Source organism: Cydia fagiglandana, chromosome 15 (assembly GCF_963556715.1).
Source record: "Cydia fagiglandana chromosome 15, ilCydFagi1.1, whole genome shotgun sequence".
NCBI lineage: Eukaryota > Metazoa > Arthropoda > Insecta > Lepidoptera > Tortricidae > Cydia > Cydia fagiglandana.
In genome coordinates this window covers 1,441,561-1,463,729 of record NC_085946.1, presented here as the reverse complement: position 1 = coordinate 1,463,729, position 22,169 = coordinate 1,441,561, and the positions used below count along the sequence as shown (strand labels likewise).

The 22,169-nt window shown below is 35.6% G+C and overlaps 1 protein-coding gene across 1 annotated transcript; it reads left to right on the top strand.

Moving 5' to 3' along the window:
- Positions 1–7,546: 7,546 nt before the first annotated feature.
- Positions 7,547–11,937, top strand: LOC134671065 (uncharacterized). Its single transcript, XM_063528848.1, has 8 exons — positions 7,547–7,758; positions 8,292–8,502; positions 8,822–9,175; positions 9,380–9,565; positions 9,675–9,796; positions 9,913–10,074; positions 10,403–10,573; positions 11,645–11,937. The coding sequence occupies exons 1-8, from the start codon at positions 7,564–7,566 to the stop codon at positions 11,933–11,935; spliced, it is 1,692 nt and encodes a 563-aa protein (XP_063384918.1). The 5' UTR covers positions 7,547–7,563; the 3' UTR covers positions 11,936–11,937.
- Positions 11,938–22,169: the final 10,232 nt, after the last annotated feature.

Below are 22,169 nucleotides of genomic sequence, written 5' to 3'. Positions count from 1 at the left end.
CTTAATCCCAAACTCATTAATCGAAACTCATTAAAACTCATTAATCGAAACTCATTAAAACTCATTAATCGAAACTCATTAAAACTCATTAATCGAAACTCATTAAAACTCATTAATCGAAACTCATTAAAACTCATTAATCGAAACTCATTAAAACTCATTAATCGAAACTCATTAAAACTCATTAATCGAAACTCATTAAAACTCATTAATCGAAACTCATTAAAACTCATTAATCGAAACTCATTAAAACTCATTAATCGAAACTCATTAAAACTCATTAATCGAAACTCATTAAAACTCATTAAAACTCATTAATCGAAACTCATTAAAACTCATTAATCGAAACTCATTAAAACTCATTAATCGAAACTCATTAAAACTCATTAATCGAAACTCATTAAAACTCATTAATCGAAACTCACTAATCGAAACTCACTAATCGAAACTCACTAATCGAAACTCACTAATCGAAACTCACTAATCGAAACTCACTAATCGAAACTCACTAATCGAAACTCACTAATCGAAACTCACTAATCGAAACTCACTAATCAAAAACTCACTAATCAAAAACTCACTAATCAAATAACTCACTAATCAAATAACTCATTAATCCAATAACTCATTAATTAAAACAAATCCAGCTTTTTATAGTTCGATAATTCAATTACCTACTCAATTCAGTAATCCAACAACTCGATAATTCTAAGGGTAGAATAATTCCACAGTTCTAAAATTCAATAGCTCGATAATTCAATAATTCCATCTCTTTGATTGATAACTTCGATACACGATACGCGAAACTCGATACTAGATACTAGATATTTGATCAATAAATCAACAAATCGATTCACAGGAAATGTGCCGTTAATGAGCTAATTATTGTCTAATTTTGTTTATAATTACATGGGATTATAAATGTGGAGCTTCCTTGCAGCTCCATTAGAAATCACAAAAGTCGGTCAAATGGTTAGGGTGAGAACCACTCATCGATCGTAAGATATATACATATTTAAGATGCAATCTATACGCGTTATAATATAATAGTAAAAGTAGGTGTACATGACCTGATATCCAGTGGCGCGTGCCCCTCGCTAAGGCTGTCGAAGCGGGGTTACTCCAGACTTTCACAACAGGACTCTGCTTCGCTCTGGATTCCTTTTTCACTGCCGCTGTAATTCCGGCTACATTCTCTTTCGCGAAGACCGAGACTTCTGGTATTTGCAAGCGCCGTTGATCATCATGAGTCATCGTCAGCCATATTCTCCAACAACTCGGCATGAAACGTAAAAGTATCCGGTGTTACATATAGGTACCTATATACTATATTATAATACCTTATAAACTTTAAAGCAATTTTATTATATACATACAATTATGTTTAATGGTAGTTCAAATTATAAACATTCATTTATCTTAAAAACGTGCGTCGTAGCAAAAAATGAATGAAAAATCAAGCCCCCTTTAATGCCCCGTTTGCATAGTAGTCATCTATTTATATTCCACAAATTTTAACATTAAGGATCAAAATCAAAACTCAATCATCAATCAATTTGAGAGACCTGGTTTTAAATCATAAATATCAATTTATCTCGGAAACTATGCGCCGTAGTGAAAAATAATTAAAATGAAGGCACCCTTTAACACCCCATAACCGACACATATATCAAGATTCAAGACCCACGCGTTGACATATTCTGCCTAATTTCAACACGTGTAGTGTAGGTACTTGATTTTGTTAACTGAACATTTATTATACACCTAGCTGTCGGTGGTATGGTGGTTACTTTGAATTCTCGACCAACTGACGCATATATATTCTTATCTTATGCAATTAGATAGCCTATAATCATAATCATCATAATATTATTAATAAATTATGTAGGTACTTATTTAAATTAAATAAAAATGTTACCAGTACCATATTTCTTACGTAATCCATTAGAATTTGTATATTTAATTATCTCAAAGCTCAAAATAAGGGTCATGTTGTTATCAGTTATCTCACTAAATCCATAAGTAATAACAGTAGGCGTGTACTTACGTTCTGCACACTTCTGAAGTGTAAAATAACAACACCCTTGAATATAATTATCCATTTATTTTCTTGTCTTGTTCCAATTCACAATAACCTCATCTTATGACAACCGTTCGCTAGCACGACTCAACAACCAACTGAGACCCGTCGGCCGAGTGTAGTTTCTTTTTATACCCAACCAATAACAGTCTTTCAATTTCAAACTACCCTTAATAATAAAAACGAATTAAGTAGGTATGCTAAATACCAAAAACCCTACACATACAATAAAATTTTGCAAACGTTTTAATGATAACAGATTGTGTGGTACTCACACTAACATTAACAGGCCAATTTGAACTTACACTGACATCAGAATGATATTATCTGAATTATGTCAATTAGTTATCATGCGACTCGCTCATGCCAAAACATGTACGCAAGTGTACGAGTGAAATGCACGATATCTGAATAACATCATTTAGATATCATTCTAAAATTAGTGTATATTCGAAATGGCCTATTATTAGCTGATTCCCAAACGCGTGTGGCAGGAAAATAGACTTTTTGATATAAATAAATAATTAAATAAAATGAAATACATATTATAGGACAATTTTACACAGATTCGCACGACAGAGCCCCACGGTAAGCTCAATAAGGCTTGTGTTGTGGGTACTAGACGACGATAATATAATATATATATAAATACAAATACATAGAAAACATCCATAACTCAAGAACAAATATTTGTGATAAACACACAAATAAATACCCTTACCAGGATTCGAACCCGGGACTCCCCCTGCTTCGTAGGTTGAAAGTGGCGTATCTTCAGTACCTACCATGAGAATGTTATCTTTGACAACGTGTCAAGTTCAACCATTATCATTATCACGCTATTTTAGGCGCTGAATACAACAAAAACAGGGCTAAAACGGGAATCAAATACCCCTCGACATGATTTATTCGATTTGAGCGGATTTGGGCATATTAAGGGAAGCACCCTCCGCATTTCCGAAATATGTATTATATGCAGTTGATTTGTTGCTTTTAATAAAAGCGTCAAGTATGAGTTTATATACCTTGTATATTATTGTCAAGAAAAAGCTCGACCGTATTAAAGTAGGCACTTATCTATCTATAAAATGGGTCTGAAAGGAATAAACTAGAGGGCCTGCCGCGAACATCTAAGTTAGCAAATTGCGGGCATCTTTCTCTTTTACTCCAATTAAGGCGTAATTACTGACAGACGGCCGGATTCGAACTTTAAGATACGTCAAATATTACGAGTACGTCTAGATATGGAACAAAAACGTCACTTTTGACTGTGACATATCTAATCCATATCGTATCTTTTTTTTTTTTTTTGTAATTGAGTAATTGATTTGAGTCAAACGGTCCTCGCTAGAGATACGGGCGGCCGTTTGCTCTTTGATTCAGTAAGAGCTGTGTTGGTAGTGGATTGCGGTGTCTGTTTAGTGGTTTTGAACAGGTTCCCACAATAGTACGGGTGAACCTGCCCATCCATATCGTATCTTGTATCGTGACGCGTAGTGGTAGAACATTTCTGAACGAGTTTTGATTTTAAACACTTATTTTAAATGTAAAGTTTAACCGGGTCAAACAGAAAACTGTGTTACAGTCTTTCCTGTAGACATACACAACTCTTGTGTATGTCTTGTGTAAGGGTTAACCCTTATCCACGTGAAAAGGTCCTCCTTTTATTTAGAGAACTATGATAAAAGCATTACTTACATGCCCACAAACTGTTGCCCACAGGAGAGAAAAATGTACAGTTCGCGCGAACACATTAGTTTTCTCTCCTGTGGGCAATAGTTAACAGTTTGTGGGCATGTAAGTAATGATTTTATCATAGTTCTCTAAATAAAAGGAGGACCTTTTCACGTGGTTAAGGGTTAAATGAGAAAATTAAGCTTTATAGCCCTTAACTCTTGTGTATGTCTACAGGAAAGACCGTAACACAGTTTTCTGTTTGACCCAACCCCCATATTCATGAAACTTTACGGGTCAAGTTTAGTTTAATTATGTTTTATCCCTTTCTTACAAATACACAAGTCGAATTGACAGATAAAGACCAACGATTCATAGATAATTCAGGCCAGTAAAGCTTTTATGAATAACGCCATAAGCCTGTAAGTCTATTGAGATTAAAGGCCTGTGCACACCGGCTGCGTGTGCGTGACGTGTAGCGTGCAGCGTTGTAGCATACAGATTCTTACGAGAGACGGCACACCGCTTGCGTGACGTGTGCGTGTGCTCTAACATTTTATCGCACGCGCACGTGCACGTCACGCACACACAAGCCGGTGTGCACAGGCCTCAAAAGTATCCTTTATTAACAGTAACAGTCAAGTCAAACAGTCATCGGGATAGCCGGATTTGCGTATCTTTCGTTTGTTTTTATAAGTGTTGGATAGGCAGTTTTATTCTCCAATTTATAAAGTTTATCTTTGGCTGCAAAATTGCTCGTTGGCTGGTTTGATCAATTAGTAATTCCCTGACTTTAATAAGACAATCACTATAGAAATAGATCTATCGTTATGCAACAGTTAACCAGTGTTAAGTTCAGCATTTATTTACGTATTTTTATACAGTTTTGTTCTTTGTATGTGTTCGTAAATTATGACCTATTTTTAATCACGCTCGGCTCAGTAGGTATTAAATAGTTAGTAAGCCAAAACAGTAGACAACCTCAGTCTCTTACGTTCTTCTTATACAGCGTTATCAAAAGATAAGAATTTTTTACCTTTCAGCTGGCGTTATCAAAGAGAATTTGATAACAAATTTGTGTAAGGTCAGGTGGAGTAAAAGAAACATAGTTTATTTTACCATAGTTTATCTATGTATAAATATTACATAGATATTTAATTGTGAGGGCAGAGTCTAAGCAAAACCTTATTAAAAGGGAAAGTTGGCTCAATAGAAATAAAATAACGATTACATTTTTAATTATAATATTTAAAATTTATTTTCAATTCTTGTATATCGTTAGGTATCCTGCATATCATAGCAATATAATTTGAGTGAAAATTTAAAATAGCTAATGAGTTAGCCGAGGGATATACTAGCAAAACTTTGAATAGAAGTATAATTTCTTGAGGAAAAACGTCAAAACCCGTGCGATCGCGAGATCTTCCACGAGCGCCTATTCTTTTGCTCCTTTTAAGGGTTCGGTGATCAAATAGGAACCCTTTTATTTTCGCCATGACCGTCTGTCTGTCTGTCTGTAATGTTATTTTGCTGCTTTCCACCTCTTACACTGTCGAGAGATAAGTTAATGCTACAACTCTGCTCCTCCTAGCTTGATAAGATAAGTACCACGATACGCTAAGGTTTACTTTTGTGAATGTCACGCTATCAGTCTCAATTGTACTAACGACCAAACAACCGATTGATACTTACACAGTTTAGTATTTCAAGTTCAAGAAGACTTTCGTTTCAAAAACGATTGTATTTTAAAGTGATAAAGTTGAAAATTCGATGGAGAAATGAAATAACTAAAGGCAAACTTTAACGTTGCTGACATCAATTGGAACTAGTTTTGTTACTGACCACAGTATTGGGATCAGTATCTTCCATATCTTTGGGTGCTGTGTTCGTTTTATTTGATATAGTTTTTGTGTTATCATTAGTTACATTTGTATGACGTTCAGTATTTATACCGTGTTGTAGGTGAGTTTTTATCAATAAAAATTTTATTTACCTACAATGTGATATTTAACTATGGATTTACGTATAAAATCAATAAATTGACGCTTTAAACTCGTTTGTAGCCCTCCAACTCCAAACGTAGTTGACGTGATGTCGGGTTCGGAGTTCTGTAAGATAAAATGTGTCTGTGGGATAGCAAAGGGAATGTATGTTTGACTATGGGTATATGGGTATTATCGTAAGTATGCGTGTCTGTGTTTTGATTGTCTAATTTTTAAGTGTGTTTGAGTATTTATCAATATAATTATGTATACTGATTTAAGTATATGACTGTATAGTATCGCCTAGGACTACTACCTAGTACCTACCCATATTAGGTACAAATCTTCAGTCGTTCCATCGGTTCGACCTATGTTATTCTCCAATGTTTATTCTTTAATAACCATTCCCCATAATTAAGAGCAAAATAGGTAATTTGCGTTAAATAGTTTTGCTTTGCTAAAATCGCTTGCAGTGCTGTTATCTATTAATGAACTAAATAGAAGTAATTATCAACATGTACTTAATTAACGAAACTAAGGAGATTAGGTACTTTAACATTCAAGTTATGTCTATCATATTTATGTGCGATTGCTAATTATTCCTTTATCTACTTAATCATCATCATTAACTATTTAATAACAAATGATAGTAAATTTATCAAATCTCAACAAATTAAGAATTCACTCGAAGAATTACTAGCTCTTACTGCGAGACCACGAAGTTGATTTAAGTAAAAAATATAGTATAAAAATTTCCTCCATTTAAAGAAAAGGAAGTTCTTTTAGTATTCTTATACGAATTTTCAACCCCCATTGGTTCCATTAAAGTCTTAATTTCGGGACTGTATACTCCGGAAATTCCGCCCAAGTATTATATCAACTACCTACACTAAAAAAAAATCTCGAAAATCTAAAATTTTAATGTAACCCTCTTCATATTTCTGACATCTAATTTCTATCAGGAATACCTAACGTAAATAGGCCGGTACCTGTAATACCTCACGACAATGTATGAGCTGACAATTATTGGCGGTGTGATTTTTCCCGCCAATTTGAAAGCACCCATTCTCGTCAAAACCGAGCCGTTATAGCGTTATCTTTCGACAAATTCTCGCCGCTTTGATCTTTGATGTCGTTTTATTGATTCAGTTTTGTGACTGTTGCTTATCACGTGTGTTGGAATTAAATTTCTTTGTTTTCAAGGTTCTTTACCATGTTTTTATTAGCAATCATTAAGTACATACAAAATAACGTTCTTTAACAGTTAAATAGGTACCTTAGGTGACTAGAGACAATTTTTTAAATACTTACTATAATAATTATCACGTAGGTATCTTTTGAATGAATTAAGTAATTTGACACTTTGATAGCTTTTCACACTAATTATTAGGTATTTTGTCTTGTGTCACATAACGAGAAAAACGATTAATGGTTACCTATATACAGGCTATACCGAATTTTAAAAAAATTCAATGACCAGTAAAGAATTTAGTCTTTTAAATATGTTAACATTTTGTACGGGTATTTGTATGTTTGTAACAATTACTAGAAAATTATTGCTTTTTAATTCTACAAAGTAAAAAAAAATCACATTAGACATGAAATATGTATTTTATAAAGGAAGCTTTATTTAGCGGAATAGCAAAGTTATAAAGATAAGGATAATGATACTCGTAGTTTATTTTTCAAGTGAACGTCAATTAAAGCTACGCTGGCTCTCTCTACACTACTGTTCGAGAAGATTTAAATCCCCTTCCTTGGGATACCTTTACTCGTATAGGTCATATAATACTCGAATAAAGACTTTTTTTTTCAGAAGCCTTTGCCATGGCATCAGCTCTATCCAGAACCGCCAGAAGACTGATATCGCGGCAGAACCTCTCAGTTTTGTCCAGGAATCAGTCCGTATGGACGTCTGACAACATCGTCAACTCCCCGTACAAGGAAGTCGAGATCCCGAACAGAACTGTCGTGGAACATGTTTGGGAAAATCTGGAGAGGTGGTCAGATAAAATCGCGACGGTATGAATTGACAATTTGTCAGAGCTTGAAAATAGATATAATACTAATTTAGTCGGTTGCTCCATAAACCAAGTGGTAACTAAATTAACGTCGTGGCTCATAAAATGTTAGTTACGTACTTACACTAAAAACTTAAAAACGATTACTATACTAATGTTGCATACAGAGAGTCGCAAAATTTTCTTGTATGGGGTAACAAAGGCGAAAAAGTTTGCACTGCACATTTGATGTTTATTTGTTTATCATATTATGGCACTGCAGTTATGACGTCACAAGAATGGCGGCTGCCTTTTTGGGGCGAATGCCGCCTTTAATGATGTTGCTGATAAGTTTTTGCCTGATTGTGTTGCGGATTTTTTGCCTGAAATAGAAAAAGAAATTATTTCTTGTCAGACCACAGGTACAAATATATGAATAAATAAGTTAATGTGTTTATTAGGTGATAACCTCTTGTCAATTACTATTATTAGTGCTGTGCCTTATAATTTGTTAGAAAAAATTAATCAATTGTTAATATTCTTGATTTTCAACAGATTTGTGGGTTGACAAATCGTTCATACACGTACCATCGACTTTACAAATATTCCCGAAACTTTGCATCACAACTTCGTACCAAACTGGGAGTAAGAGATGGCGACGTCATTTGTACTATGATGCCAAATTCGCCAGAGTATGTTATAGCTATAGTAGGAATATTGACAGCAGGTGCTGAGTTGACAACTGTCAACCCTATATATACACCTCGTAAGTATGCCTCCATAAATCATATTTTCTATAAACTTAAAAAAAAAACTAGTTTTGTATTAACTAAGTTACTTTGTGCGTTAGGTATTACACATACTCGTAACTTATTCGTATTTTAGAATGATAACTGTTTGTAAAATATCTCAATTATAATAAATATATGGGACAAAAATAATACAATATTTCAAATTAGCCTCAAAGAAGTGGCCAAATAAATAGACAAGGTTAAACCGGTAGTTCTTATCACGAAGATTAAAATAGAATATCTTGCAGATGGCGACAGAAAAATAACTGAAATCTACTTATTGTTTGTTTTCAGATGAAGTACAAAGACAACTTCTACTCTCTAAACCTAAAATCATAATTGGTAACATAGACACTGTTAATGTCATCAGAGAGTCGTTAAAATTGGCCAAAATGAACATTCCAGTTATATGTATAACAGAAAATGGTAGCTTTGTTCCTAATACTATTTCATTTAAAGAGTTGACTACAGATGTAAATCATAGTTTTCTTAATGATGTGAAGAAGACTGCTGATGATGTGGCCATACTGCCATATTCTAGTGGTACAACAGGTCTACCTAAAGGTGTAGAACTGACGCAAAGGAATATAGTCACAAATTGTGTACAGGCTGATGTTGAAGGAGTTAAACAATATCGTGATACTACAGGTCTGGTGTGTTTATTATTAACATGATTTATTGAACTGGAGGTTTACTTGTTGATTAAAGTTGAAATTGTAGGCCATGATTTGGACGAATAATTCAGTTTTGTTTCGCACATTCTTAAAAGCTTTAAACAAACACTAGTTTAAGTGGAGGAAAATATAACATTTAATAATACATAAACTAATCCAACTGTTGTTAAATTTTCAGCTTCATTCCAAGACTCTATAATAGCGGTGCTACCGTTCTACCACATTTATGGCTTAGGAATAATTACACTTCACAAATTATCTATAGGAGCCAAAATAGTTACTTTGCCCAAATTCCAGCCTAATACATTTCTATCAACTTTGAAAAACCACAAAATTAGCTTGCTGTACATAGTTCCTCCCATCGGTAAGAATGAAACATACTTACATATGTTTAAACGTTCTTGATGTTGATATTTTAGTAATGTTTATTACATATTTCATTACAATAACTATGATTTGTATGATTTTTTCAGTATTATTTTTGGGGTCACATCCAGAATCTAAAAAAGAACACCTAGCTTATGTAGAAAGAGCAGTTTCTGGAGCAGCACCTTTACCAAAACTAGATATAGATAGATTCATGGATAAGTGCAAGGTAACTAATTAATATAATAAATCAACTTACTTTTTTATCACAACGATATATACATTATCCCCTGAATCATGTACATTAAACAGACTTAGTATTTAATGAAGTTTTCGTGATTTCAGCCTGATATTAACTTTATCCATTTGTATGGTTTAACTGAGACGTCGCCGCTAGTATCAACAACTGCTCCGGGTTCAACTAATTATATGACAGCGGGTTTCGCGATCCCTAATACCGAATTAAGGATAGTTGATTCAGAAATGAGGAATCTTGGACCAAATGAGGTTTGATTTTAACATCATTAGGCCGTCAAATTTACAATTAAAATTTTATAATTGAATTTATTTGTTATGTAAAAGTTCTATTACGATCCAGTTTTTAGAATTAAAATGGAGTCTAATATAAATAAATTCCCTACTTATACTTTGCTTGCCAGTTGTTGTAACATACCTAAATAGTGAATAAGTTACTGATGTCATACAATGAAACTTTAAAGCTAGATATAGGTATAGCTACTAGTAAGCATGAATCCTTAATAAACAATTTTTTAACTTTGCAATTGTAAAACAAGGAGGTAAAAAGGTAACACATATATTAAATAATAATAAACAGGTTGGAGAGCTCTTGATCCGAGGGCCTCAAGTAATGAACGGATACAGAGACAACCCAGAAGCCACAAGGAACGTTATAGATGAACAAGGCTGGTTTAGAAGCGGAGACGTAGCTTCTATAGACGAACATGGCGCTGTTACTATATCTGATAGGCTTAAAGAACTTATTAAGGTCAGTTTACAAATTTAAGTTTTAAACTTGATTAGTACATATACTGAGACTTTATTGGGACATAAAAATACAAACTAAACAATAATAAAACTAAACTACATGCAATATAAAACTTAAAATAATCTTATAAATAAACTTAGTTAAAAAATGCTGCCTTGGTCGCTGTCATCTGTTATGGTGCCCAGTAGACTGGCAGCGTTACCTCGTTGGATGGCCAGAATTAGTCTCTGGCCGAAGTAGCTGCCAGCCCTCTGGTCACCAGACGCATCTACGAGTATAAGACGCTCGGAAATGTCTTTACGTAAAGATTTCGCACTTTAGTAGATTACTTAATGCTGCTTTTCAAACTTTGGCCTTGGATTTAATAGATTACTTTATGTCCTTGTTGTTTAATCTACTATTTCCGCTGTTTACTGGTATTACAGATAATAAAAAATATAAGTATCAGATAAGCGATTATTGCACGCAGAACGTAATGTTTTATCCGCAAAGATAATTTGAATTAAGGCATTTTTTTATGTCAACACTAATATTCAATTACACAAACGGGTCAACACTAATATCCATAACATACCTACATGTTATGTAGGTACTGGATGACTAAATAGATATACTATACCTCGCCTGTCGAATGATGGTCCCTATGACTATTAATTTATATAGGTAGAGTAGCTGTCACGTAAAATGTTTATAGACATTTTTGGAAGTTCAGTATTTATTTATTTAGAAATGTTACATTTAAGTAATAAAAATACGGTAAAATACATCACTTCTATTATTTTCTTTAAACTAAGCCCTACCAAATGGAACATCATTCGACACCAGAGGTATAAAATAAGAATGTCCACATTTTAGTTACACATATGTATGTTATTTCTAAAGTAGAGTGTAATCTTCAACAAATTATATATTTAAGTATTGTACACATTACTGTTTGTGGGATGCAATAAATTATTATTATCTTTAATCCCTCTAATGTACTAAAAATCAACATGCAAAAGTACGTTCACGTTACTCGTATCAAAACGAATAAAAAGTTTAAAGATTTGTAAACAATTAAACACATTTCAGGTAAAGGGGCTCCAAGTACCGCCAGCAGAACTAGAAAGTGTATTGAAAGAACACCCATCAGTATTGGATGCTGGAGTAGTTGGTATACCTGATGAAAGAACAGGAGAAGCACCAAAGGCCTTTATAGTTTTAAAAGATGGGCATAAAGGAGACGAAGAGGATATAAAGAGTTTCGTAGCAACACGAGTAGCAAAGTTCAAAAGATTAAAAGATGTAGTTTTCTTAGATAGTCTTCCGAAAAATCCTTCTGGAAAGTTGTTGAGAAGGGTGCTTAGGGAAAAATATACGTGAAAGTGGGATATTATAAGTTGTTTATAAGAAAATGATATTTTCTATCATCATCATCATCATCTCAGCCATAAGACGTCCACTGCTGAACATAGGCCTCCCCCTTTTTTGGGGGGTGAATGCCATAATCGCCACGCTTGGCAGGCGGGTTGGCGATCGCAGTCGAGTACACCGAATTTGAGGGACGCTGCTGCCCGTCCACCGGTGGTCTTGGACGTGGTTTAAGGACATACCCGGGTCCTGGACGCAGTTTAAGGACATACCCGGGTCCTATTTTCGGGTAATATTTTCTATGAATAGTACTAAATAATTATGTGCATTGTAATATTGTGTATGTGTCATGTGTAAGTAGTAAAAACGTAAATGTAGATTTTTATTTATTTTGATACTAAAAATCATATTCGCAAGATTTTAATTGCGGTTTATGTATTTCTATTTCTATTCAAATAACATTTTGACAATACTGTTATATCAATTGTAAATTCTGCACTGAAATATGTTCTGGTGATCGATTAATACACTTTTCGTACCTAATTATACTGCTATAACATATTTAAGAAACTCATTAAGTCATCATTTCTTCATTTCACGACTTTTCCTTATATATTTCCTTATAACCTCATTTTGGAAAGCCAATCCTCAGCACGCAGAATTGAATTCGCTGCCAACATTGCCAGATCAAGCGGATCGTTCACTGGCACGACAATGGGGACATATTTTCCGCTTCCTAAATAATCGAATGAGCTAAAAAAGAACCGTCCATAGCGTTACACTGCCATTCCATAAGATGCGGGACACAGCGTTGCTCCCTGTGGCAAACCCGGTTTTCTTAAACATAAAATATGTACATCATGATGCGAATAAGTGTTTTAGGTATATATTTTTTTATTCTAACACTGCCTTTCAACATTCAAGATGAGATCAGAATTTCAAGTCGCAAAATAATAAATCATTTCCATTCCTTTCCCTTTCCATATTTTTTTTCAAAAGAAATGTGATTTTAGCGTTCCTTTTTAAAATTCAGAGTCATCCGACGTTATATATAACGTTATGTCGTTCTATCAAGATTAAATTCCCTCACTCAAAAAATAACTCAATCCCAATACGAAATTTTAATCCCCTTTCACCGTTTTAAGGGTTGAATTTCGGAATCAAAACTATTTTATGTCTTTTCTCAGGAGTCCAAGCATTCGCATGTAAAATTTTGTCTAAATCAGTTCCGCGTTTTAAGCGCTAAGAGATATCAGACAGACCTTTCTCATTTATAACATTAGTTTTGATTTAGATGTCTCTAATCAAAATGTTACTAATTATTAACGTGTTAGCCATATGCCGCACTGCGTCTTTCCTAACCGTACGTTCTTATTTCAAGAGGTACTGCTTTCAAGTAATTTTCCACTTGATCAGACGCCGTTTTTTTCCTCTCCTGTTTCCCCATCGCAAGTCAAGTGTGAGGTTATTGGACTGCTAAGAATTCTAATAAAAGTTAGATACAGCGAGTTAGTAGCTCTAAGTGGCTCTTTACCTTTATATACGAGATTGGCGCTGTTCGCGGAGGTTTAAACTTTAAAGTGTATTTGGTTCATCTGCTATGTAATCACATAGCATTGAGAAAATTAGGAACTTGTTTTCCGGATCTTTTTAAATTGCTCGCCGTATTGAATATTTCATGGTTTGCTTTTTTTTTATTTCACTCAATAGGTATATTTCTCTCTCTGCACTCTGCACCAATTGTAGATATCTCTGTTTGGTCCTATGGTTGACTGGTAAAGAATGCCATTTGGCATTAAGTCCGCCATTTGTACATTGTTGTATATATTTTGTGCAATAAAGTTTAAATAAATAATGCACCCGTACGGATATGAAGGTCGTTCTTATCTCCGTGACAGCGTGATAAAACGGTATCCGTCACTTACAATCGCGCTCTGTTAAAGTGACGGATATTTTGTCACGTGGATAAAGCCATCCATAATAGGCCTTCTGACATAAATTTAATGAGCAAGTAAGAGCTACTAGACTATAGACTACATTCACACCTATATTACTTTGCCATCCTTGTGCATGAATTTTTGTCATGAGTTTTTGAAGTATACAGAAAGCTTTTATGAGATGGTGCGGTGAAAAACTATTTCACACAAGAAACTTAATAAATTTAATCAAGGGCAGCCGATCTCAAGTATCTTCAAATAGATTTATAATTAAGTTGCTTCCGATCTATTCCTCGTTTCAATTTCAACCCTCCTAAATTTCGTTACTTGACTTCCTGAAATTGTTGCCCTAGACATTGATTTTAAAGCAAAAGGATATCATATTAAAAAGCAAGCAGAGTATTAATGGACAGCGTGTAAAGGTAATTGTATGAAGATTTGATCTAAAAGTTAGTCCATTTTGCCTTTGTCTAGAGCAAAAAACACAATAAAACCTTTACTTATATCATATATATAGTTTCTTGTTGTAAATTTTAAACAGATAAGAGCACTATGGAAAAATTAACTGTTATTTCTAGCAATATTAACACGTGTAATGTAAGACAATAATCACCAAAGGATAATCCTGTACCAAAATAAAATTATGACAAGTAATTCATATTTCCAACTTGAAATTAGAGTATTCCATGAAACAGCGTGAATTCTTTAAAATACACACCAGAAAAGCTAAAATTTCTTGGAACTTAAAACCATTTCATTGCGGCAGAGTAGTTTTTGGCTTCCAACTTTTTCATTACTCCCCGTGGGCCGAAATGCTGAGCAGGATGTCCGCAACTAGTGGGGAATCTAAGGCTTTATTGCGACTGAAAAACCTTTTTAACTCTAATGAATGCATTTTAATGTTGGCGGGAAAGGAACAAAGGGACTAATTAAACATTTGGTGAAATGTATTACGATTTTGGGATCTATTTGAGGTTTTGTACGAAGTGGCTTTAAGATTTTTATATAATGTAGGTATTTAAAATAGCTTTTGGCCGCGACTACCTCTATTTTGAAAGACGAGTCCTTCCCTGGGAGATGAACTTAATCAACTTTAGGTCCCAAGTTGGTCGCTGTAAGCAAAACATGGCCAAATGGGAACTGCTTCGTAGCCCCTCGACTCAATGTGCCAGCGACACTGCAACGCAAACTATCATCTATATGGATATGATAGTCGTATTTGTCTACGTGACAGCGTGATAAAACGGTGTCCGTCCCTTTCTATCCCGCAGAGTTAAAAAGTGACAGTTGTTTTATCACGTGGATAAATGTGGATAAAGCGATCCATAATAAGCTTGCTGCTCGGAGCTGGATCTAAGGGACGCGACAGCCAGGGCTGTCAACACTACTGGCACTGCCTATAGGGCATCCATCGCATGAAAAAGGAACCTCGACACGAAAAGAAGAACTTACTCTATAGAGATGGCTCAGCTTGAAGAGGACAGACAGAATTACTTCCGCATAATTGTATTTGACCTTATAAGATTTGGAGTGCATTAACAATATAGCTGGCTTGCCAGTGTATTTTATTGCTGACTTTATAATATATCTCAGATGAACAATAATTACTTGCTATACTTTGAGCTTTATGACAAAACTATTGGAGCCTAATGACAGAAAGTATAATGTCATCTCTTTCATGTTTAAAGAAAATATTTTTATGAATTAAAAAAAACATAAAAGAGTAAGGACGAGCCAAGGAAAACTAGCCTTTGGAACGCCCCGCATCCGTGGCTGCATCCTGTTTTTTCTCGGCTAATATTACAAAAGTACGAACAAAAAAGTTGAAACAGAGTTGTTGAAATGCAATATTTTATTTTTAAAGCCAAGTCGCGAGTCGAAAGTATTTTTAAAATACTGTTGAAATGGCTCTCTTAATGGACGAACATGACATGGTTAAAAGATTGTTATGTGAAATATTTCCAGGGTATTTCTTCCATGTGGTTTGGAATTTAAACGAAATAAGTTTTAAGCATTCCTTTCTATAACAAAAATATCTCAGGAACAAAGATCTGTGATGAATACACAAATAAATGCTCTTACCAGGATTTGAACCCGGAACCTCCTGTTTCCTAGACAGGGTCACTACAGACAAAGCTATGAGGCCATTACAAAACAAAAGAAAATATATTCAGAAGTCTCCATTTATTTATTTAATAGTCTAGCAGTCAGTGGTAGGATTACCAAATATTTCTTTCTATACGCACATACTTGTACGTTTGTAAAACGTATGCTATTAAACGAGTTCTCAATCCAAAATCATATTTATATCGACATTTACAGCGATTTCAAGAAACGAAATATTTATCGCAAAAAAAATTTCAACTGTTACAGAAAAACCCATCACCCAAGACTAAATCTCAACTCAATAAGTTCTAAAGGACTTTAGATAATGGAACTCATAAAATCTTTAAAAGGTTCGAAGACAAGAGAAAGAGAGAGATTTAAGAGATCTTTGATTGGTTGTTAAGTACCGAATTAATTACTAGGCATGAATGACTCCCGGTTTTTCAGTTTTAATTTCTTTTAAAGGAAAAAATTTAATATTATTATTTTTAATGAATTGCTTCAGCTTAATTTAATTTTTTGGACGAACTCACTTTAAGTTATTCTTGGCTGTATTTTATTTTCCGTTTAAACGCTAATTTATTCTGACTGGAATATTATTTTGTTTTTGTTTATTGGTGTTCAATGAATAGAAATAGTAGTTTGTGTTATGTAATTTGAATTATGTATTGAATCCTGAATGAAGCAATGGAATCTACAATAAAGTAAAATCCTGAGCATAATGAGGGATTCAAGTGTTAACACCCAAGACAAAATAATTTTGATACCGCGTGACACATAAGCAGTATCACATCAACTATGAGGAAAATAAAAAAATCTTAGTGTTGACACTACAGTGTTGCCACTTTTTAATTTCTACTCTTATTTGCCAGGCTGTACATACGATGTTCATATTTAATTATATTAATATTTCATACTGGCAATGAAATGGCGTTGGACAGAAAAGTGCCACTTTGATCCCTCCTAGCAGGGAGGAAAAATCCATTATCTGATTACGTGATGTGAAAAGAAAATTTGTTTATGCTGTGTATGCCGCGGATTATTACCTACTCTAAGATATCCACTTACCCAGTAATAGTTGTATCACGCACTCATATAAATTAAAGCTGGCCAATTATAGACCAATTTCTCTAGCAACTGTGGTGGCCAAAGTGTTTGACGCGGTGCTTGATGCTCAGCTGGATAGATATATACAAATCAGTGATGCGCAGTTTGGGTTTCGACCCAAACTATCTACTGAGAGCGCGATACTGAGCCTCAAGCACACCGTCGAATACTATACACACAGGAAGACTCCTATATATGCATGTTTCCTGGATCTCTCCAAGGCGTTCGATCTGGTTAACTATGAGCTCTTGTGGGCCAAGTTAGAAGAGGCGGGGGTCCCTATGGATATTGTGCATATACTTAGGAGTTGGTACTTGTGTCAAGTTAATGTTGTCAGATGGGGAAAAGACATGTCAGAGGAATACAGGTTGGAGTGCGGAGTGAGACAGGGTGGGAGAACGTCTCCGAAGCTCTTCAACCTGTACATAAATGCTCTCATCGAGGAACTCAGCAGCATACATGTCGGCTGTCATATTAGCGGTGTATGTATGAATAATATAAGCTATGCGGACGACATGGTGCTGTTGAGTCCCTCACCGGGAGGGCTTGAAATATTGTTAAAATTATGTGAGAAATATGCATGTGAACATGGCCTCAGATATAATGCTCTTAAAAGTGAACTTATGGTTTTTAAGTCTGGGACGAAAAGTCCATCAGTTGTACCACCGCTATATCTAAATGGCACTCCCCTTAAACGAGTGACATGTGTCAAGTATTTAGGCCACTTAGTCAATGAAAATTTGCGCGACGATGCAGATATAGATAGGGAACGTAGGGCGCTGGCGATAAGAGCGAATATGATAGCACATAGGTTCACAGGCTGTACAGCTCAGGTCAAAATTACACTCTTTAGAGCCTACTGTACCTCCCTTTATAGCTGCAGCCTGTGGGCTAATTATTCGCAAAGATCGATCAGCGCCCTACGGGTTCAGTTTAACAACGCCTTCAGGGTGCTGTTGCGTCTGCCACGCTTCTGCAGCGCGTCAGGCATGTTCGCGGACGCGCAGGTAGACAGCTTCTCTGCTACAATAAGAAAGCGTGCCGCCGCGACGCGTCGCAGAGTGCTTGACAGTAGCAACAGTATCCTGAGTGTGATAGCGGGTAGGCTCGATAGTCGCTATATGCAGCACTGGTCGAACCTGCACCGTTCCTTAGCTCCCTATGATGAAATGTAGTAGGTAGATAGGTATCAAATAAATTAAGTACTAACATAGTCTAAATTACAAGCTCTGCATGTACATGTTTACTAACCTGTTATGGATTTCTGTGGTCCGAAATAAATGATTTTTATTTTTTATTTTATTTATTTTTTATTTTTAAATTATGTAGGTACAATTTAAATAAATTCACAAAAGGTTCAAAAATTATCATGAACTCACAAGCACAACAAAAGTCCACAGTAGTGCTTGACCTTTTTCCAAAATGTGTTTGACCCTTTTCTGTTGACAGAAATGGCTTGCCAAATTATTAGACTGCGGGCCAGAGGAAATATCGCTAAAGGCGAATTTAAAAACGTTATGGCTAGCAGAAGAAAGAAAGAAAGAAAGAAAGAAGGAAATATAGAAATAAATCTGATGATGGCAGTATAAAGGAATACAAAAAACTGACCAATCAAATAACATTAAAATGCAGGGCCGAGAAAGAAAAGGAGGTGTTTGAGACGTGCGACGCAATAGAAAAATTAATGAACAAAGGAAAACTAGACCAGGCGTACAACATAATACGGAGTATGAACAAGAAACACAAAAGTAAATAACATAGATATAGTCAACAGATGGGTAGGATATTTGGAGGATTTGTACAAAGGACAAGAAATGACAGAAGGCGATATAGAGCAAGAACAACTGGTACCTGGGGATGAATTGGGGCCAGAAATACTTCGGGATGAATTTGACAAAGCACTAAACAGAATCCAAAATGGTAAGGCAGCTGGTATTGACAACATACACATTGAATTTATCAAGCATGCAAATTGTGAACCAATAGTTGAAGAAATATTCCAAATTACTAAACTAACTCATTTGACTGGTCAAATCCCTAAAGATTTTAAAATTAGTAAAATTGTAGCATTACCAAAGAAACCTAACACCCTTCTCTGTGAAGAGCATAGGACACTTAGTTTAGTCTCACAAGCGAGCAAAATTCTTCTAAAGATAATACAAAATAGGATCAGACCCATATCAGAAGCTTATATAGGACCAGATCAATATGGATTCAGAGAAAATAAAGGTACCAGAGAAGCAATACTAGCTCTTCGATTAGTTGTAGATAGGCGCCTAGATATTGGCCTTGAAACGCATATGCATTTATCGATCTAGAGAAGGCCTTTGATAAAGTCAACTGGAGGCAAATGTTGAGTATTTTGAAAGAAGCCGGACTGGATTTTAGAGATAGGAGAGTTATTTACCAACTGTATAAGGAGCAAGAAGCATGGGTGGAGATTGGAGAGGAAAACGGGAGTGCAAGAATCAGGCAAGGTGTCAGACAAGGGTGCCCACTTTCACCACTAATATTTAACATATATATAGAGTACGCAATTAAGAAAATTAAAGAAGCTGACAAGGGTGGGGTCAAAATTAATGGGGAAACAATTCACTTTATCCGGTTCGCAGACGATATCGCAGCATTTGCAGAAACAACAGATAAACTAATAGAACTAATATCAACAATGGATACAATATTTAATGAATTAGGTTTGAGTATCAACTGCAAAAAAACAAAAACGCTTACCACTACAAAATGCAATAGGCAGCATACACCATTAGTGATCAAAAATATACCCATACAAAATGTGGATTGTTTTAAATATTTAGGTAGTTTAATTACAAAGAACTCCAGATGTACGCCAGAAATTGTTACACGGATAGCCATGGCAAAAAAGGCGTTTAACCAGAAGAAGCAACTCTTAAGATCTAGTTTGTCATGTAAGAGCAAAAAGTTGATGATTAAGGTGTATATTTGGAGTATCGCACTTTATGGTAGTGAAACGTGGACTATGACTCAGAGAGACCGAAAAAGACTGGAAGCTTTCGAAATGTGGTGTTGGAGACGTATGGAAGGTATAAAATGGACGGAGAAGATAACGAACGAAGAGGTATTACGAAGAGTGAAAGAGAAGAGGATGATATTGAACACCATCAACAACAGACGGGGAAAAATGATTGGACATTTGTTACGGCACGACAACTTCTTTAAAACCATCATAGAAGGCAAGATAGAAGGAAAGAGAGGCAGGGGCAGACCAAGACGTAGCTATATAGACCAAATAAAAGAAATAGCTGGTGTCGTGTCGTATCAAGAGGTCAAAGCTATGGCTTATGAGAGGGAGAAATGGAAAATACTCCACCGACAAGAGGATACCTCTTAAATTGAAGAAGAAGAAGATGGCTAGCAGACAAAACTTAATTTAAAGGATGTGTGCGGTATTGTAGTTTTTTAACCGACTTCCAAATCCCAAAGGAGGAGGTTATCAATTCGGTTGTATGTTTTTTTTAACCGACTTCCAAATCTCAAAGAAGGAGGTTATCAATTCGGTTGTATGTTTTTTTTTATTTTTTTTTTATTTTTTTTTATGTTTGTTACTCCATATCTCCGTCATTACTAGATCGATTTTGAAAATTATTTTTTTGATTGAATGTATAGGCATACAGATTGGTCCCGTTTTTGTCAAAACCCAGTTCTGATGATGGGATCCATGAGGAATCGAGGGAACTCCTCAAATCTTAAAGGCATACATATAGTGATTTTTGGGTTTTTATCAACAAATCAAGCATATACACCCAAAAAAGTGACATTTGAAGAAGTGGAACTGCTGATGATGATCAGAATGGAACTCTTTAACGACGCATAGTTCACGGTTGGCGATTTGTCCTCTTCGTTATGTTTGTTAAGCAAGTTAAGTTTTTAAGCCACATTTTTGTCAAGCTCGAGTTCTGATGATGGGATCCATGAGGAATCAAGGGAACTCCTCAAATCTTAAAGGCATGCGTATAGAGATTTTTGTAATTACATCAGAAAATCAAGCATTTTCATTAAAAACTGTTGCATTTGATGAAGTGGAACTGCTGATGATGATCAGAACAGAACTCTTCAACGACGCATAGTTCACGGTTGGCGATTTGTCCTCGTCGTTATGTTTGTTAAGCAAGTTAAGTTTTTAAGCCACATTTTTGTCAAGCTCGAGTACTGATGATGGGATCCATGAGGAATCAAGGGAACTCCTCAAATCTTAAAGGCATGCGTATAGAGATTTTTGTATTTACATCAGAAAATTAAGCATTTTCATTAAACACTGTTGCATTTGATGAAGTGGAACTGCTGATGATGATCAGAAAAGAACTCTTAAACGACGCATAGTTCACGTTTGGCGATTTTTCCTTTTCGTTATGTTCGTTAAGCAAGTTAAGTTTTTAAGCCACATTTTTGTCAAGCTCGAGTTCTGATGATGGGATCCATGAGGAATCGAGGGAACTCCTCAAATATTAAAGGCATACGTATAGATTTTTTTGTATTTTCATCATAAAATCAAGCATTTACATTAAAAACTGTCGCATTTGATGAAGTGGAACTGCTGATGATGACCAGAACAGAACTCTTCAATGACGCATGGTACACGTTTGGTGATTACGAATTTCGATTTTGACTTGGACTGGGACCCGGACTCGGACTCATACCCGGATCCGGTTCGGACCCGGACCTGGACTCGGATCCGGATTCGGACCCGGACTCGAAACCGGACTCGGACCCGGACTCGGATTCGGACCCGGACACGGACGCGGACTCGGACCCGGACTCGGACCCGGACTCGGACCCGGACTCGGACCCGGACTCGGACCCGGACTCGGACCCGGACTCGGACCCGGACTCGGACCCGGACTCGGACCCGGACTCGGACCCGGACCTTGACCTAGAAAACCACTATGATACCTTAACTAAATAAACAACTATGATTACCTACCATAAAATTAAAGTAGGTATAAAGTACGATGATGCCAATCTTACTAGCCCCTCCCGCTTAAACCCCCGTACACCGCACGGCATGCGCCATTAAGTGGGTTAGCTTAGGTTTGAACTGCGATCCTCACAGAACCGAACAA